Here is a 20,880-nt window from a genome sequence, read left to right as displayed (position 1 = left end):
AATTGCAACAAATCTTGTACAAAGTATGTCATATAATGTGTCAATGGAAAAGTTAAGATTTGCCAAATATGACTATCATATTTATAGGCATGTATCATCTTTGGCATCATTTATAGGCATGTATATCTTTGTTATCACATAGCAAAACCTCATAGCCATACACAAGACATTGCAACAAACACATTACAATAACATTACAATAACGTTCAGTACATCGTGAGCATTCTAGAAACATCTTCCATGACATACTTTGCATTAAATGATACATGATTACACTATAAAGGTGAACATGGAGGATGCTGCGTGTCACAGGTCATACTGGAAAAGCTGCTTCTTCTGGTCACCTAGCATTTCTGCAGGTATGTGGTTTTTATTTTTTACTTTTCTTAGATTGAGCATCGCAGCTTAGTACATTTTTAAAGAGTTTTTTTGGTTTTGTTTTTATTTAAAAAACACCACCACTCTATAAGGGTCAATTCTAAGATGAATGGCATGGGGGCTACAGGCATACAACAAACCACAAACTGACTTTCTTAAAACATTAAGGCCCTAGCAGACTAACAGTGTTCTCTCTAGCAAAGAGAATTCTCTGCTCTGGTTGCGCACACCACACGGCAATGCTCTACTCATAAAACACAACTAGTTTGTAAAATGATTTCCACACTTTAATCCCATCTCCAAAAATGTTAGTATTACATGAGGCTCCCAGCTGGGCTCAAAGCATTGAATATGCACAAAGTTTGGAATTAAAAATAAATATAGTGACATCCTATTTCCTGTACTGTACACAGCTCTGCAGGAACACTTCCTGAGTGACTCATGTTTTATTTTATTATAAAGGCCATTTAATTTCAGATGCAGTAAATTCATTAGGTTTAGGTTTTTTAAATCTATATTCTCAATTGATATATTTTAACAGGAATTCATTTAAATATTAGCATTTAGCAATTAATAATTTTACACCTTTGTAAACATTCCTTCTCGTGCTGTCTGACCCTGCTGAGAAGTTTACCTGGGGGAATTCATACAAGGCTTCCAAAACACATTTCAGAAGCCAGTTTGTAATATGTTTTTTAAAAAGAAAAGGCTCCAGTTTACCAGCGAGCTGGATACGTGTGTGGTTAATAACGTCTCCATCTGTGGGTAAGTCTGCACCTGCCCTGTAGAGTCCATGGAACATGAAGCTTCATCACCACGAGACGGTCCTGTTTCATGCTCACAACTGCAGCTCCTGCAGGTCTCCCCAGCTAGGCCCAATTTTCACTGTAACATTCAGTTTCACTGAGAGTTGTATGGCATTTTCCATCTCGTATTTGACAATCTGAGCTACCTGCAAGGAAACAAACAAGGTCAGAAGTTTCAATGCACTGTTGAGGGACCAAGAACTACACACTTCAGACGCTCCAAATCATCATCAGTTTGGCAGGGCAGGGGCTTGGAGCTCTCTGCTGTGTTTGGATAGGTTCTCCATTGACAGGAGGAGTCTGACTGAATGTTTCAAGTATGATTAAGGAGAGGCTCAGGAAAGTGTTAATACATTTTCTTAAGAAGTTGCATACACTGGAGACTTGTCTTCCTGCTTCAGCCAGAAACAGATTCTATCAAACCCTATTTCCAAACATGCAAAGGAGAGAAATGAAAGCAAATCATTTGATGAGTTACATTAAAGGGGAGGCACAAAGCAAGGAAACCCAGAAATAAAGCGTTTGTTGTGTCAGTACAAGAGGTGATCTACAAGAGACAGTTACAAGCAACTGAGAAAGCAATCATTTTACCAAAATAATCTCAATGGAATATCATAATATACATGATCACAACAGATACATAATCACTTACGTATGTAGCATACTGAAAGAGGTATTACAACACATGCTATACTGTATCCACTGTACAACTGTCAACTTTTTCTTCCAAAAAACTAAACCAGCCACAGTTCTTCCTAAATTAATCCTGAACTTCAGTATTATCTCCCTGCTTACCTGATTATAGGCCTGATTGAACTCCACAATGTGAGTCTAACATTTTCAGTCTTTTCAGGCCCAAACTGACATGTTTCCCACAAAAATTTCTATTCTCAAATCAGTGTATGTTACTGATATAAGAAACATGGAATCATCACATTGAAGGTACAGAAAACTATGCACAGTGAAGAAACAAATCCCATGTTATAGCAAGGTGCTTTAACATATTTAGCATGGCAAAGTACGGGGTAAGATGTGAGCTGAGTGTAAGAGTCTGCACTGTAGATGTGTGAAGATCTGTATGATGGAAATCTTAGTGAGGGAAAGGAATTGTGTAACATGATATATAGGGATGTAACTAGGAGCATTGGCATGAAATTAAGACCTGGAATACGAAAGAGACTGAAGTCAGGGAGAGTGTCCTGAGAGACATACTGGCCGTAGAATAGTCTCACCAGGGAAGTAGTGAAAGCCATATCCCTTGGAACTTTTAAAAGATTTGACGAAACAGAAGAGTGTCCTATGAGGAGCAATCCTGCATCGACCCTAGGGAGAAGAACCAGATGGGATCTGATCAGCAAATTCTGAGATTCTAAAACCCTGACAACTGCTAGTGCCTCTGGAGGGGAAATGGATCATGGCCCAGTCCTGTTTACCCACCAACACTGATGACATCCATTACAAGCAAGGAATCTGCTTCTGTTTAGGGATGAGTGTGACAACAGATTCTCATTCTGGGAGAACCAAATCTTCCAAGGATGTGTCTCTAGCCTAGGACAGCTCAATCTTGTTTGTAGTCCAAGCCACATTTAAATAGAGACATTATCTTATGGATACCTCCCCTCTCATTCGCCATCATGCAACATATAGCAATTGCTTTCATGGAACAGCATTATTAGGAAAATATTCATTTATACACATAATTATTAGCCATGGATGTCCTGACGACATTTACACTGTCACCATGTTCTGAACCCAGCTCTTTCTAGATGGTGAGGGAGAGAAGAGAATACTTGGGACTCCCATCTAGCAGATCATCAACACTGCCTTTGATAAACCTGACACACACTTTGAAGCATACAATAATGCAGCCAGTATTAATGAAACTTTGGGCTTGTCTACACCACGGATTATGTCAGCATAATATATGTCGCTCAGCTATGTGCATAAGCCACTCCCCTGAGTGATGTAAGTTATACTGACCTAAGCGCCAGTTTGGACAGTGCTGTGTTGATGGGAGAGCTTCTGCCAAGATAGCTACCGCCTCTCATGGAGGTGGTTTTATTATGCTGACAGGAGAGCTCTCTCCCATCAGCAGAGAGTATCTTCACCAGACGCACTACAGCAGCGCAGCTGCTTCTAGTGTAGATTAGCCCTTTCATGCCACACTTTCAATATCCCTTCTTAAGCAAGCTAATTGAGAAGCTAGTTTTACCCAGTATTCAGTGTCACCTGTAGGGAGATCCAGGACCCTGGTCCTGAATCCCTCTCAGTCAGGCTTCAGGCCAGGACATGTGGTATAGAACCACCACTGGTTGCTCTGGTGAGGATTTATCTCTTCTTGTCCATACTCACCAGATGGGCCTCTACAGCATGTGATTCTATTGGTCACCAAATATTTCTGTTCTGCCTCCAAGAGGCTGCAAGAGTGAAAGGGAAACACCCTGAAATGTCTCACTTCCAAGGAATAGTAAACCTTAGGGAGAGGCAGGTACACGTAGATACAGGTTTATTATTGTAACATCTGTTTTTCTGAAATGCTTTTGTTCTAAATAAATAATACTTTGCTTTAAGAATGGTGTTTGATCACTGGTTACCACTGTCAAAACTCCAGGAGAGAAATTAACTGCAAATACTGAATCCAAGTCAGGTCTGCTGAGTTAATCACAGGTGACTGCAGCTCAGGACCTGGTTAGTGAGTGGGAGAATGGCTTGATTCCACACCAAGTCAGGTGATGGCTAGAGGCCAGAAGGGGTACACCTGAGAGACAAAGAGGGGTGGTCAGAGGTGCAATAAGTCTGGTAACTGTGACACTCTGCATGGGCTCCACAATGACTACAGAGTCCAGTTCATGGTATCTGTCCTGATATACAAACCCCTCCCCCGTTCTGGCCCTAGATATCTGAGAGATTGCCTCTCCCTCTGACCATGACCTCTGATGACAGCTATGTTCCACCAGAACGATGAAGCTGTTGACCACCATAGAAAGCTCATGAGCACAGGAGACCGAACTTCCACAGGCGCTGGACTTAAACTGCCATTTGCAGATCTAAATACAAAATTCATCTCACTGACATGATGAAATGACTCACCTTGTGCAGTAGCAGTGAGTCTTTGAGATGTGTGTCCCTATGGGTGTTCCGCTGTAGGTGTGTCTGCATCCCTGCACGGCTGATCGGAGAACTTTGGTAGCAGCATCCGTTCAGCCCACGCATTTGCTTGCCACAAGGCTAGCCAGCGTGCATGGGCGAACTCTCCTCAGTTCCTTCTCTACTGCAGAGCCAATGACAAGAACTCTGAAATAGAGGGGAGGGGGCGGGAAGGTCCTGGAGCACCCATAGGGACATACATCTCGAAGAATCATCGTTACTGCACAAAGTGAGTAACTTTGTCTTCTTTTTCAAGTAGCGTACCTTGGGTGCTCCACTGTAGGTGACTCTCAAGCACCGCCCACCACTGGAGGCTGGGGCTTCAGAGTCGAGTCAGTTATAGAAGATAGCACTTTGGCACCGAATCTGGCATCTGCAGCCAAGTCCCCGAGGATGGCCTAATGTTCTGCAAAGGTATGTGTAGTAAGTGCTCAGATAGCTACTCTGTAGATTTCTGATACAGGGATACCTTTGGAAAAGGCGACGGAAGAGAAGACCTATTTCGTGGAGTGCATGTGTACTGAAGATGGGGGTGCTACATCATGCATCTGGTAACCGAGCTTGATACAGTTCGAGACCCATTTGGAGAGTCTTTAAGCTGAAATGCTGTACCTTTTGACCTATCTGCAAGGGAGAGGAAGAGTCTCAGAGATTTTTGTAAGCTCTTATTTTGTCCAAATAGAAGGCCCAGGCTCTCCTCAGGTCGAGTGTATGGAGGATGGTATCCCTAGTATCCTAATGAGATTTAGGATAAAAGACTGGAAGTTGAATAAGCTGATTTATATTAAAAGAGGAACTCACCTTGGGAGTGAACTTTGAATGTGGTCTAAGAGTGACTTTGTCTATGAAGAACACAGTGAAGGGGGATGCGTCATCAGGGCTGCTATCTCCCCTATCCTTGCTGAGGTAATGGTGATCAGAAACGTCATCTTCACTGAAAGGTAAGTTAATGAACAAGTGGTCATTGGTTCAAATGGTGGTCTAGTCCATCCTTTTAACACTAGGTTGAGATCCTGCTGAGGAGTGGGAAGTCTGGGTTGGGGAAAGAGGTTTGCTATGTCTTTGAGAAACCTCTTTGTAGTCGGATGGGACAAGATTGAGTATCCTTCTACCTACTGGTGAAAGGTTGCAATTGCTGATAAGTGAACCTCTAGTGAGCTGAGAGAGAAACCTGATATCTTGAGTCCACGACTACCAGTGTGTTGGCTGCATATGGGGTAACACCTTTGGGCTGACACCAGATTTGAAATCTTTTCCATTTTTGTAGGTAGGTAGGTATGAGTAGCTCCTTTCCTACTGTGTAATAACACCTCCGGTACATCCTCAGAGTAAGATGTTTCTATGTGCTGGAACCACGAAGGAGCCGGCTTTGAGTCACAGAATCCACAGGTTGGGATGGAGAATGAATCCCTTGTTCTGTGACATCAGGTCTGGAGTGATTGGAAGCGTCATCGATGAACATAGTGTCAGCAGTGACAGGTAAGGATACCACATCTGCCTGGGCCAGGTGGGATTAATTAGTATGATGTTTGCTTTCTCTCTTGTCACATTCAACAGGACTCTCAGAATTAGAGGGAATGGGGGAAAGGCGTAAAGAAGACTCTTGTCCCATAGGAGGAGGAGAGCATCCCCCATGCAGTGTTGTTCGATCCTCACTCTAGAGCAGTACTAAGGACATTCCTTGTTCTAGTAAGTAGCAAACACATCTACTGTCGGTGTCCCCCATTGCTGGATTATGTTGTGTAGGACCCCTGAATTTATTTCCCATTTGTGGTTGAGTGGGAATTTGTGGCTGAGGTTGTCTGCTGTTGTGTTGTGTACTTCCGGGCAAGTAGGCTGCTGATATTATGACATTATGGGAAATATACCAGTTCCATAGCTTTAGTGCTTCCATCCACAGGAAGTGTGATCTGGTGCCTCCCTGATGGTTTATGTAATATCTATCTTAAGGTGACAAAGAAGTTGCAGGCCTGATAAGAAATAACAATGAAGGATGAATCACACAACCTATATGGCCATAGTTCTTTTTCATCCAGTGTCAAAGAGCAGATGACTGGATAGTCTAAAAGAACTTTAGTCCACTTCAGATTGAAAGATTGGAACCTTTTCATATCAGTCTTAAGGAGAAGGGTCTCCCTGGAATGGACATATAGATGTGGGGAAAACTACTGACAGGATGCAGAAGGTGGAATTCTGACACCTGGGAAAGGAATTTGGGAGGTTTTGTTTTTTTTAAACACCATCTTGTCTTTAAAAACTGTTTTTAAAAATGGTTGGACCAGTCAACTACCATCTGAAGCTCTCTCAGTCCGGGAGTTGATATCTGCCAACAAGAAAATGACCTCCTATTAGAAACGTGAACCCAGAGTATTAGCAAAGTTGAAAAAGAGGTTCCAGCAGTTGATCTACTTTCAGTGCATATGTGGAAAGTCAAAATAGAAGAGGTGGACTCTAAGGGAGGATGGCTCATGCAGACTGGCAAATGAAGAACACAACCAACCAGCTTTCATGTGGGGTGCAGGAAGGGATCCACATCAGCCTTTGTCACAGCAGGTCACCTTTCCATCTGAATTGGTATCCCCTTCTATCAAACTCTTTCTAAACAGCTGCGAAGACTGCACTTGCTTAAAAACACTATATTCTTGATTTGAAGTCACTGCTTGTAAGCAGAGGGATCTCAGATCAGGAGGTCAAGAGGTGTCCCAGGTCTGTGTGATGTGATGTAGAGACATACTTTGGTATTAGCCACTGGCAGTTCTAAACAGTGTTGAGAACCTTGTTTACAAATGGTGGGCCAATTAAGATAATGGAATCTTTATTTATATCTCCTAAACTTAATCAGAACCAGAAGTAAGGGGGAAGGAAAAATGTATGTAAATTTCTTGCAACCAGTAGTGAATATACATGTCATCCACCAATACAGCCTTCACTTGATGCTTTGTGCAGAAGACCATGTGGTGCTCACTGGAGAGAAGATGAGAACAGCTCTCTCTCTTGGGCATGTCCCACTTTTGAAAGTTCTCATCTGCTTCTCCTTGACGCAGAAACCACTCTAATGATCCTATTACCAATTGGCTAAGCCTGCCTACATAGTGTATACAAGGTCCATAGCCTCTCATCATACTCGAGGAGAGACAAAATTTTAAGAGCTGGAGTCACTAGAAGTTTTGAAATATCCCACCCAGTAGTCAAAGATAAAGGAGTATCAGCAAAGGAGTCAAATGTGATCTTTTTTTCTCATGTCTCATTGGCGGTCTGGAGCATCACACACACTTGAAATCAATGCCAACCACCAGCAGAGCACTCTCTCTCTGTTCTGAGAGAGTCAGGCAGTCAGACACACTGAAGGTGTGGAAGCACAGCTCGGGGACTCTTCTCTCTAGATCTGAAGTGCTCAGTGCCAGAAAGTTATTTAGTTCCAGCATATAATAATACTTGTTATTGGAAGTCTTCTGGGCTAACTTCACTTTTGATTTATCAGTGATCATAAATGAAGTGAGAAGTGCCTCTAAACACATGCTCTGGGCATGAGACTCTGTCACCAGGAGAACAGCTTAGCCAGCCATGTTCCTTTTCCAGGCAATAAAGACAGTGAATAAGTTTGCCTGTGATAAATATTTTGTGAGTGCACCCGGGACACTTCTTGAAGCCGCTCCTTCTGTGACATCCTGGAAGACAAAAGATTGAGGAAGGGAAAGAGACAAGAAGTACCAAAAGCACAGCATCCTCCTTCCCACACAAACAGATTTTAAATTTCAATAATAAATAATAATAAATTTAGTACTCAATGTATGGACCCAAGATGGCCCAACAAGCAGAAAACCCCCAAACTCAAAGAATCCCCAAATTAAGGAGAAAAAGAATGCCCACCAATACTGAGTTGCTTGGGGAGTATACACATTTAGCACAGCTACTTCACCATCATAAGTCAGTAAGGAACTTGCAGGTAAGAGAGGTCATCAGCATTATAAGCCAAGGCAGCACTGCTTTAGGCTAGTAACTAAGAACTTTAGATAGGGGGTCTTCCTGTCTTACTCAAAGAGCCTGGACCCAAGACTGACTGTTTTTACACCACTCTACCCTTAAGAGAAACACTGTCTAGAGTGTTTAGATTTATAGGCATGAGTTTGCAGGTGCCTCAAGAAACAGAAGGCAGATCTTTAGAAAGGAAACTTAACTGGCATGTTATAGCACAGTAAACAGGCTGGAAAAGCAATTACACTCTACCTGAATTACACTTTCTTCTGCAACCTCATAGAGGAGCTCATCATGGAGCTGGAGGATGAAGAAACCTCCACTGATGGGGTGTAACATCCCTCTGTTTCTCCTCCTCTCTAATCTTCCTATTCAGAGTAAGGATACAGATAGTTAACCACCATTACACATAATCATATCTGTTTTAGCCCAAAAGACCTACATATATTCATAAAGTGACAAACAAGAATTGTATGGTAGGGCTCCAAGACGAAAAAAATCCAGGCACCAGGGATACATATATAAAACATCATTATTATGCTATTATATCAATAGTCATACAACTGTCTGGAAATAAAGAAAGTGAATACAAAGCTTTTCAAATACAAACATTCTAACCTTAAATTATAAAGATGTAAATTAGGGGAAAAAACAAAGACAACCATTTCTCCCAGACCATCTGTTCTACAAGCAAATTTTAAACACAATCACGTCGGGTTTAATGAGAGCTTGGTTTATAATGTTCTCTCAGGCAATGAATTAGAATTCTGCTCTCCCTCCAAAACCATTTTGATGGCTAATTCTAAAGAGTCAGTGAGCTTTACTCAGCCAACTCCAGTGATTTGGAGTTGCAGCTACTATACTGAAAAACACAAGCATCCTTGCCCAAATCACTAAACAACAGATCCCAGAGGGCCACACCTGACAAAAACAGAATCCCTTCTGCATGCCTCATATTAAGAGCTAAAAAAGTGGACCCAGAAGTTGGCAGGTGAAAGTGAAAATGGGAAATTCCAGCTCAGACAAAATGCTGGCTATCCAGGACTTCATTCCATCCTCAGTAAAATCTAACACCTAAACAGACCATTATAACACATACACAGTGTGCACATCTGGTGAGATAGCCATGTGATAAATTGAGTACAGCTTGCACTGGTGACCACTTCACCAGCCTCTTGCCCACTAGCTTGCTTCTGCTGGGACAACTTCTAACATTTCAAACCATTGAGAAACTTCAAATGCCACCATTTAAAAAAGAAAAATCTTCCACAATTTTTTCTCTTCTTTCCCTCCTAAAATTACACTTTCCAGAAGGGCAAGATGGATAATGTTTAGCCTTGGACCAGTGACAGATTTATAATCCATGAGTCATCAGGATGCTTCATATCACTGGAAAACTGGGACTTTCCTCCTTGAAGACACACACTTTTGAATGGTTTGTCATTTGTTCATAGTCCTGGCACATCACAAGTTATCAGATCTTCTCATCTTGGCATTATAAGGAAAAGAAAAGCTACTTGGCTAATTTCAGAACCCTTTTAATATTGGTTATTAATTTGCTCTCCCTCCAAGGCCTATAAATTGGACTCAGTATTAGGACAGTCTCACTACATAGGTGGAGGGCTATGAAATATAGAACCAATTAAAATTGTTATGACCCTTAATGTAATATGTCTAAAATATATAAGTAGATATACATGTTTTGTGACAAAAAGGTTTTGGCACTCATCTGGGAATGAGCTGCATAATTTGATTGAAACAGCTGATTAATGAGTAGTGTGGCCAACCCAAACTGACGCTGACAAAGCTTTGTCTTTATATCTTAAATAAAAATGAACTCCAGACTTAAATCTAATGGAAACCGTATTCTTTCGCCAAACTGTTGTTACAATCGCTGTTTTCTCACTGCTTTTGAAGCTGGAGCATCTGCACTTTTTTCTCTTCTTAAACAAATCAGTAGTAACATCATGGAATTCAGCACAGCTGAACTCATTTTCTCTACTGCAATTATTCAGATTTCTGATATGCCCCCTGAACTATTCAGGTAATTGAGGTTTTCAGGTCAGAGTATTCTGTTTTCATTTACACGTTGAGCAGACATTCTTCCTTAGGACTTGCCCACTGACCCAAGACAACAAGACAGACCTGTCCAGTATGAGAAAATAAACATTTATTCCCCACCACTTGCCCAAATCCCCCAGCTATAACAGGCTTTTATTTTAAGCTACTTTTGTCAGTTTTGGACTTCTGACATCAAATATAAAGCAGAATGAAAACATACCTGTCCTATCATTCTGGAATGAGCTCTCCAGATGTCCATGGGACTTCATTGTTGTGGGGAAAGATTCAAGCCGCCTCTGAATATTCACAGTGGCTGTTTTGACAATGTCAGCAGCAGAACCCTGAACAGTTGTGTTCACAGCCTGGCGCTCTGCCTGAGAATTGCAAGATATCAGTTCTGAAAACCCACCCCATGGTATAAATCCTATATGTTACATACTTTGTAACAAATCCATGGTGCCATACAAATAGACATTACGGCGTCATGCAGCTGGCATGGGGAAGAGAAGTCAGGATTTGTTACACAAACAGAGGCCTCTAGTCATTAGAGAAGAATGTTCATAAACTTGAAATTATTAGTACTACGGCTGATATCCTTTATCAGCCACCAGACATTACAGAAAGACCACCACACTTGAAGAGATCTGATTTCATCTAGCAGAGGACAATCACACAATTAGCTGGATGCATTATGGGGTGCTTGTGCCTTCTTGCAAAGTATCAAGTATAAGAAACCACCAAAAGCAAGGTGCTTGACTTCATGGACCAGTGGTTTTATCTGCTGTGGAAAATCCTGCCAGCCAGAACATTACAACCTGTTCAAAAACCAAACTACATTACTATAGATTAGGGGCAGGTTTTTCACATAAAAGAGAGCTCTTTCTATTAGTGCGCTCCTCAAACATGAAAATTCTCTTCACAGGTTCTTTTCTCTTCCCCATAGAATTGAAATTCATGAAGGAAAATTTTAAAGATGCTGAAATTAAAATAAAAGATCAATCTTTTAAGGATCTAAAATATAATTTTTAAAAAAGGAAAAAATGAACAGAAGTTGCCTCTCTTCACAGTCTAATCAAGTAGCATCTTTAAGATTTAAAAACTTTTAAATTAACTCAATTAAATAGTCTTTTTTATACTAATAAAAGAAAACAACTTCTTATATCAATTTTGAAAGTCTCCTGTTTCTCCATGCATTCATTTGGTATCTGGATTTCCACTGAGTCCTAATGCTACATTATGCCCATTTGTCTGTGTTATGTTACAAGGGAGCAGCAAGTCCATAGCCAACTAACCATCCTTCACACTGATGACTACCTCAGAGTGAGAAAATAACTCTAGTCCAATACAGCTGGAATTTCTACTGATCAGAAAGAACAGTTCTCAACATACATGAGCTTTACTGTAAGGGTTTGGATCTTTGATAGCTGGCAGGTATCTGCGCCTCCCCAGGATGGTCTGCACAAAACCATCCCTGCTGCATTTCTTCACCGTCTCCCTCAGGAATTTCTGAATCCCTGGGAAAGGAAACAAAAGAAAGAATGTCCCATCATTTCACACTATTGCCTCCTCACTATATTGTGCTCTTTATGCTAGAACACCTGGTATTTCATGTTTACTCCATACTGTTTTTCACTAAGGCACTGACACTAGTTTTGGAATCCCAAATATCACATCACTAATATGTGGAGAAGATGAAGTCCTTACATTTCTCAATTCCCCTATGAGACAGGGGAAGAAAGTGAGGGCTCATTCTTTCAGGTGTATATTCAACTCTCCTGGGTTAGTTTATTATGATTGGGAGGAGAATGAGGCTGTGGCTAGCTGTGCACACGTGTATTCCAAGGGATAGGGTGTCAGTATTACATCCTTGCTATTTGTGGTCAGGGCATTGTACATTTATTCTGGTCTTGGGAAATCAAGATTCATGGTGGCATTAAAGGGACATATATCAGGAGGGGAATAAATTGAAAGAAAGAGAATCAGAGCCCTTGATGCACCGTATAATGTGACTTCAGATCTTCAGAACAAAAAGAACTCATCCAACTGGGTTCTGCAAGGAAAGGAGAAAAGGTGTCTTGGGGCTGTAAAAAGTCAGGGGGTGCTGTCTGTTGGGGAATGATCAGTCTCAGATAAGAACTGTACTGAAGTGGACAAAGATTTACATTTTTTAAAAACCCTCCAGTTTTAGGATTTCAGAAAGAGTCCTTTAAGGCTTTGAAAAAAATTGAAAAGGTTAAAAACAACATTATATACTAAAAGAGAAAAAAAGTATTCAAAATAGAGACAGCCGTACTCAATATATTATACATGGAATTTAGTATGTTGAATCGGTGCTACATGTAAGTGTTCTATATTATGAAAAGTTATGAGATATTGTTTCCTTTGTATATTATAGTGGGGAGATCATATTCGGATGGATCTCGGTTGAGAATGGAGACAATCCAAAAGTTATCAGAGATAACCTTAATACAGCCTCAGCAAGGGAGACTGACTCTTCACGTCATTATTTGCCAGCTCAGCTCCAAGGTCTCCTATTAAAGCTAGGTGGGACTCATCCCACTCAACCTCTACTCATTTTCTGAATGCAACTCCCCTGTTCAGTCCAGTTCTGCCAAAAAACTTGAGATGCTCCTTAAAAGTATGATGTCTTTATAGTGTGTGGGAGCTACTTTGCGCAGCCAGATAAAAATGGCAGGGCTAGAAGCAAAGCTGTTTAAATGTGATGAAAGCTGAAGGCAGTGTGGGAAAGATCATTCAACATGGAAGATGACTGGTTTTGTTTACAAATGACAAGTTGAGTTCTTAGGCCCCAAAATATTACATATCCTTAAAGCTGCATGTTCTAATATGGAACTTATTCTAAGTTGGGAGCTTTAAAAATCAACCATCCAAGGTGGACTAATTGACAGTTAAAACAACAAAATCATTAAAGTAATGCAGCACTTAAAGGACTCGCTTACCAAAGCAGGGGCACAGAGTATATGTGAAAGCAGAGATTGAATTACTTTGTGTACACATCCAACCTTGAGAAGATTTTTTTTGAGGCACAGAAGGAGTTAGGAGTTGAAACAGGCCCAGAAGTGGAAGGGAATTTGGGGGAAGAGAAGCATGGCCACAAAGATGTGTACCTTACCTGGGTATCTGGATTTGAAGGATTCAATGTAGCAGGCAGCATCATTTTCCGCAATACCCATCTGTTCTCCTAAAGATTTAGCTCCGATTCCATAGATGATTCCATAGCAAATCTGTCAGAGAAAAGACAGCACAATCACAAGAACACGGTTAGTGATTCAGAAAGCAGAGCAGAATTAATACCAAATTTAAGCTGTAGAAGAGTAAATACCAACATGATTTTAGGATTTCAGTCTGGATCCTGCTGCTTTAGGGATATCATAACTCTGCATTCATGGAGAAATGACATTTATCACACACTTCAAGGACACCATTTTGAACCTGAACATCCTGAGGAACGTAAGATTTACTGTGACAGATCAGACCACTGGTCCATCCAGTCCAGTATCCTACTTTGGAAGAGGCCAATAACTGATACAGCATAAAAATGCAACTTCCCTTCCCCCATTTTCCGAGTAATGGGGAATAGAAGGGGGAGAAAAGACTAGGAAATCTTTCTGAATATGCAGCTATTAAGCTTAAGCTCTGATGTATTCATATCAACAATATCCAATATTGGTCTCAAATCCAAATGGATTTTGATCACTGCAGAAAATTATGAACCCCTCTCTCTTTTCCCATACAACTGGAGATAGTTTTCTGTGACAGAACAATCAAAACCTCCTGACAGAGTGCTTAAAAATATTCTGGGTATAGGGCCACATGGCAACTATTTTATATCCTGGAGGGGGAGAAAAACTATTGAGATCCCCCATTTTATAATCTAATAGCCAGAGGAAACAGATATTGAAGAGACAGAGAGCCTCTGTATTCAATTATAACCTTTGATCAAGTCCTTTCTACTTATTACATTGCTATGTCTGACAGAGTTAGAAATTTTACCAAAGATTACCTGCTTGGCTTGTTGCCTTATCTCATCTCCAACAGCTTCAAGATCAATCATCTTCCACTCAGCTGCAATGCTCTTGAAGACATCAGCTCCACTGTTCAAGACCGCAATGAGCCGGCAATCACAAGACAAGTGAGCAAGGATCCTCAGCTCAAGTTGGGAGTAATCAGCAGCCAAGATTAAGCCTCCTGCAGGCAACAGAACGAATTAATCAAAACAATAATCTCTCATAAATTAACAGGTATCATGTCAAAAGTCTATTACTTGAGAAACTGTAGACCAGATCGTCATCTACCTTGCTCTTGGGGTCATCATAAACACGGGTTCAAAGAGACTGCAACACACTACCATATCAGATTTCTCCACTCACTCACACTGTGGTAGCTTCATATAAGTGTAAATACAGGGCTACACAAAGTGAAAGGCAGTGGAGATTCATTTGGCTAAGCAGATTACTACTTACAAACTACACCTACTGCCCCTTTTTTGAACAGCTTCACTAATATAGCTCTAGTAGCTTCTCTCTCTCATGCCTCTACCTCCCATAGCAAACACTTCTAGCTGACGTGAGACTGAGTGAGAACTCCTTTATGCTATACTGTCCCAACCTCTGTCAGTGAATAACTTCAGGTCTTGCCTCTGCTGCTACTGCTCAGAGTTTTGCCAATCAGCAAAAATTAACCTGAGTCTTGTCAGCTTCACTGCTGCACACAGAGTTCTGAATATCAGCAGGGAAAACTGAAAAGACTCTGAAAGTTACAAGCATCAGCAGATGTACTGGAGCTGTCTGTCTGCAGATTCAAGCAAATGACAATTTTACATTCAGTTCCTTACTGGAAGGATTTCTTCACAACCATGAGGGATATAAACTTGATTGAATTGGCCACAGTTCCCCACACTTACCCAGATAAGAAAATTTCCTATTTACAACAGATGAATGAATTTTCCAAGTCTTCCCCAGCTAACCAACCACCCATTACAATGTTCATCCTTTAAATTGTAACCATCATTAGATGAAGACCCAAAATAATAGCCAATTGAATAGAAACATTATTAGCAAATGGAGCTGTATGTGCTCTGCAGCTCAAAAAAATCAGGCCACTAATTTTAGGCACCAAAATCCTAACCTAGATTTTAATTAAAATTGAGTTAGATAAAAGAGAGGAGTAGTTATAGTACAAGCCAATCAAAACAAAAGCAAATGGCTTCAGAATTTTATGAAACTGGCAGTGAGATCTAGATAAAAACTATATGGGAGAGAGGCTGGAACAGACACATTGATAGAAATTGAGACATTAAAATGTTTCAATGAATGCCAGTTACAGTATAACAAATTGTATTAAGTACCGTATCAAGCATAAATTATATTTTTACAGGAGAAAAGGTGTGAACCAATATAACCTTTGACTATGCTCCCTGCCTGGGCTCTCCTCTTTCACTGCCTCTCCAAATAACTTTGTGGGTAAATTTACTAACTACGATACTGGATTTCCAATCAGACTCCCTAAAAGGATGTACACATCAGCATTTCATCACGTCACCACCAGATCTAGATTTTCATTAGCTATGTTCTTAACTCATGAAAAGATACAAAGACAGCGCACTATCAAGTCATACCTGGAAAGGGAACAAAAGCATGCCTCATGCTAACAGAAAATGGCATCCCTCTTTCTTTGGGTCCCTGATCAGCCAGAACCTCGAGGCCGTGACACAAGGTACTGTAACGCTTTCTACCTCTGTGGAAACAACACATTGTTTACTTAACCAGGGTGGATAAAAATCAATGATTTTTTTTTTAATTAAAAAAAAATAGGATTATTTTTATTTAAATCAGATTTTATGAATTTTTTTAAAAATCATCAATAAAATAGTAAATTTCTCTCTCGTTTAAAAAATAACAGTTACAATTAAATCTCATCACAAACATGCTAAACCTACACTTACAGTCTCATAAAAATGAATGAATGGCTCTAGTCTGAACAAATTTCTTCCCTGGGTAAAAAAGGAAAACATGTCAAGTGTAAGCAGTACAAGGAGGAGATGCAGAGCCTAGTTGCAAGAATGAAAAATCATAATGAAAACGGCTTATTGGGAGAAAATTATGTGGATGAAGATGTGGATATGTATGAAGAACAATGTGGATCAACTGGTTAGTAACTTAAATAATTCACTTTGCCACACATCATTCTTCAAGACTCTCTATGCCTTTTAGTATAAGTGTGATTTAACAAGTAAATTCCCAAGCTGTTTGCTATGTTGGATGTTGCTAGAAAAAAAAGTTTAGCTTAGCTAATCCTTATGGCTTGTTCAATTAGCTAACTAGGTTTAGAATCTAACACCCACGTATACGGTACAGAAAGCTGCAGGAAGAGACATCTAGAGTTGCCAGTTGCCACTGGGTGTCATTTTCTTATTTTATATTATATAATACATGCCCCTTATTTTGGAACATCATGGCCACAGACCCTAATGGTGATGCCATAAGTCTATTCCCTATTTTACTTCAGCATAACTCAGCTTTCCCAAGGGAACCCTATCTATTTGTTTTCTCAAAAAACAGAAGTACCAGTGAGTTCTATGGGGCTTACTCCAAAATTAAGTGCACTCTAAGTGCAATCAGTCTTAAGTTTTTTGGTAATTTGGAATCAGATCTGCATCCTTGCTGAAAAAAAATGTAAATGATTAACTGAATAATAGAATGAGGAACTGAGAACAATTATTCAAAATCATTTTTTAATTTTGTTTCAGGATCCCATTTAAGCATAAGAGACTTTGATTGTGACTATCTGCAACAACTTCAGAGTCATCTGTTGGTACTTTTAGCAGTAGCACTGCAACTAAATCAGACAACAAAGTATCAGTACCAAACAAAAGATTTCAATCATCCAGTAAAACCACCACCATGGAGGGGTCTGTAGTAAGGACCAGCAAATACCAACAAGACACCATAAATGAAAAGATTGCTCGGTTCATTTATGCCACAAATTCTCCTTTTTGCATTGTTAACAATAAACACTTCATTGACATGGTTGAGTCCTTGTGACCAGGCTACACTCCACCCAGTAGAGCAGACATTGATGGAAGGTTGCTAGATACAGTGTATGAGAAGGAACTTGAACAGTGTGCAAGAAATACTGAAAGGAAATTTGCCAGTTTAAACCTTGATGGGTGGAGCAATGTACACAATGATCCAGTAATATGCACCTATGTGACAACAGAAGATGGGGTTGCATATCTTTCAGAAATAATAGATACATTGGGAAATGCCCACACAACAGAATATTTAAAATAAGTGGCAGTGAAAGCTGTAATAAACTGTGAACAAAAATTCACCTGTCACGTGCGCAGTTTTGTCACAGACAATGCTGCAAACATGGCAAAGATGAGAAGATACTTAGAAGAAGAAATGGAAGGATGCTCCTTAATAACGTATGGCTGCAGTGCCCATTTAATGCATCTTTTAGACAAAGACATAAGTACGTCTTCTCCAGGAATAAAAGAAAATGTTACTGAAATTGCACAATACTTCCGTAAATAACCATTTTGCTTCAGCTTCACTGAAGAGAGCAGGAGAATCCAAACTAATTCTCTCTCAAGATGTTTGATGAAATTCTGTGGTTGATTGTTTTGAACAATTTATTAAGAACTGGCCTATTCTCATAAAACTTTGTGAAGAAAACTGTGATAAAATAGATGCAAGTATCTTATCCAAAGTATCTAACACTGGATTAGAGAGGAATGTAGAGGATATGCTCAGTATACTGAAGCCTATATCCATAGTCTTAAACAAACTTCAGAGAAATTGTTGCTGCACTGCTGATGCTGTTGAAATCTGGAAGGCACTTCAAGATTAATTGAAGAAAGAAATACCTCACCAGAAAGTTAAACTGCAAGTAATAAAGAAGCAAATGGATCAAGCACACTAACTCCACCTCATTTTCTCGCGAACCTTCTCGACCCCAGATATTCATAGTTACATGAATTCAGACCTCTGCATATATCACTAAGAAAAGCTTCCCTTGGCCAGCCCATCCTTGTGCCCCACCACATTGTTCTTCTCCCCATATTGCTTGCCCACTAGACAGCCACAAATAATTTGTTCACGCAGGCTATCTGATCTAATAAGTTCTGTGATACAAAAGAGCTGCATTTAAAAATAAGTTTCTCCTAACTCTGTCAGTACTCTCCTATCTTCTGAAAGGCACCATTGAACTGAACTACAAGCTGGAATCAAGCAACTCCTGAATTTTAATCCCAGCTCTGCCAATCTATGCCTCAATTTGCCCATGCAAAAAACAGGGATAATACTAATCTATCTCGCACTGTGGTTGTGAGGATTCATTAATGTTTGTACATGCTTTGCAAAGATAAAGTGCTACATAACAGCTAAGTACTATTAGTGTTATCAGGTATTTCATTGCACCATTGATTTTCGGACATTTATCCTCTCTAAATTCTGAGCAAAACACTGAACAAGTCATACATCAGATATTAAAGCAGCCTGTATCAATCTCTGTAAAATACAGGAAAAAAGAAAACAGACAAGGAAATCAAACTAACAGAAACAGCACAAGTGGAATCACTTTCCTACCTGCCCCCAAGAAAAGTAGAGCCACATCTTCGTGCTTGGGAAAGTGGGCTCTCTCCAACCAAGGTTGGCATTTCAATCTCAAAGTCTTTTGGCACATTCTGGATATTTGGTTCTATGAAGCTTATGCGACCTAAAATGGAACAAGAGCAAAAAGAAAATAAGGACCACGAAGGAAACAGTCCAATACAAGCATAGCATACATCTAAACATATAGCTTGAACATACACACCAAAGTATTTCTGTGCAAAGCAGAGAACACAGGAAATCCAAGCATCACACTCACCGTTTCCTGAACTATAAACATCTTGGGACAAACAAGACTAAACTTAAAAATGATTACTTATCAAACACCTTAAAGAAAGGGAGGTTACTTATTGTAACTGATGGGTGTGGTCCATATCTGGATTCCAAACGTGGATGTCCATGCGCTCCATACGCCGTAACTGTTTGAAGTAGTCTCGGTCAACCCGTGTATGCGTCATGCATTCACCGCGTGGTGTATCCAAGGTGTTATAAGACCGCACAGGTTGACACTCCCTAGGTTCCCTCTTACTGGCAGACACAGAGCCCACAGCAGAGAGCACAGGGCATGGGAAATCATCCTGGGGATCTGTGACATTTTCTGCCTGTAAGTTGAGGGCTGGATTAGAAGTTGCTTGTGAGAGGGGTCCCTGAAGAGGGAGACGGAAAGAATGGGTGGTGGAGGGAACTGAACTGGAGGCAATATCCCAGTTCCTCCATGCGTAATACCCAACAATCTAAGGTGACGTGGGTCCACATCTGGTAGAAATGGGATAGTAGATCTGAAAAAACAGCTGTAGGAGAATCCAGGTTTTGGACTGGTACATTGTCCTTGGGCACAGAAGTTTTGCCTGGTGCAGAGGATTGTTTTGTCGGACCAGCCCCATTGCTGGAGGAGAGCTGCAAGGGTTTTCTTCTATAAATTCTGCCCCTCTTGCTGGGGCTTGTAGAACCTGGGCAGCGGTTGCGACTTAAAATACCTCCTCTGTGGCACTGGCATATGGAGGCCGAAGGAATTCAGAGTGGATTAAGAGTCCTTGAGGCTGTGAAGCTTCAAATCTGTCTGTTCAGGGAACATCGCCAGGCCTTCAAAGAGGAAGTCCTGGATTGTTAGTTGTGCCTCAGGTGGGAGGCCCAAGGCTTGAAGCCATGAGCTTCATCTCATTGTCACTGCTGACGCCATTGATTGAGCTGCAGTGTCTGTCACATCCAGGGAACCTTGGAGTGAGGCCCTCACCATGGCCTTATCCTCTTCCATTAGGGCAGTAAACTCTGCTGAAATACATTCCAGAAACTTTAACATGGACTCCCATGAGTTAAAGGCACATCTACTGAGCATTGCCTGATGATATGCAATGCGGAGATGGAGCCCCTCAGAAGAATACACCTCTCCTCGTTGGCCACAGCGACCACTAGGGACCCTGGTGGAGGATGAGTATACAAATACTCATGGTCCTTGGAGGGGACAAAATATTTCCTCTCCACTTCCTTTGCTGTCAGGGACAGTGAGGTCAGGGTCTACCAAAGTGACCTTGTGTCCCTGATGGTTTTGATCAGTGACTGGAGTCAGAATATCCACAACCTCCTCGATCTGGAGCCCCAGATTCTGTGCCATTCTCCTTAGTAGCTCCTGGTGAGCTTTACTGTTGTCCACTACCAGCGCCAGTGATGACTCTACGACTGCCTTGTCTGGGGATGAGGACACCCCAACAGGGGCAGTCTCTTGGCCCTCTGCTCCCAGAGGATTCCACAGTGCCAGTTCTGCAAACTTGGTGCCAGGTTAGACATCACGGTTGGTGCCAGGAGAGATATCGTATTCAGTGCCGGTTTCGGAGCTGAGCAGCATCTCCTTGGAGCTGGGCTATCTGCACCCAGAGGCA

General features: G+C 40.9%; 1 protein-coding gene across 1 annotated transcript in view; it reads right to left on the bottom strand.

The window, feature by feature from the left end:
- Nucleotides 1-230: 230 nt before the first annotated feature.
- The window catches only part of POLQ (DNA polymerase theta), a 108,834-nt gene continuing 88,184 nt past the window's right edge, over nt 231-20,880 (bottom strand). The window contains exons 23-30 of the mRNA XM_067545990.1: nt 18,980-19,109; nt 16,006-16,124; nt 14,392-14,576; nt 13,501-13,612; nt 11,757-11,881; nt 10,588-10,741; nt 8,559-8,674; nt 231-1,330 (exon numbers count right to left, since the gene is read on the bottom strand). Of these exons, the coding sequence (XP_067402091.1) occupies nt 1,217-1,330; nt 8,559-8,674; nt 10,588-10,741; nt 11,757-11,881; nt 13,501-13,612; nt 14,392-14,576; nt 16,006-16,124; nt 18,980-19,109 (1,055 nt within the window). The 3' untranslated portion in view covers nt 231-1,216. The remainder of the gene's footprint in view (nt 1,331-8,558; nt 8,675-10,587; nt 10,742-11,756; nt 11,882-13,500; nt 13,613-14,391; nt 14,577-16,005; nt 16,125-18,979; nt 19,110-20,880) is intronic.

The sequence above is a fragment of the Emydura macquarii genome, unplaced genomic scaffold, assembly GCF_026122565.2.
Source record: "Emydura macquarii macquarii isolate MOO-44397 ecotype Brisbane River unplaced genomic scaffold, CSIRO-AGI_Emac_v2 contig_1119, whole genome shotgun sequence".
NCBI classification, from domain to species: domain Eukaryota; kingdom Metazoa; phylum Chordata; order Testudines; family Chelidae; genus Emydura; species Emydura macquarii.
This window is presented reverse-complemented; position numbering and strand designations above follow the sequence as displayed.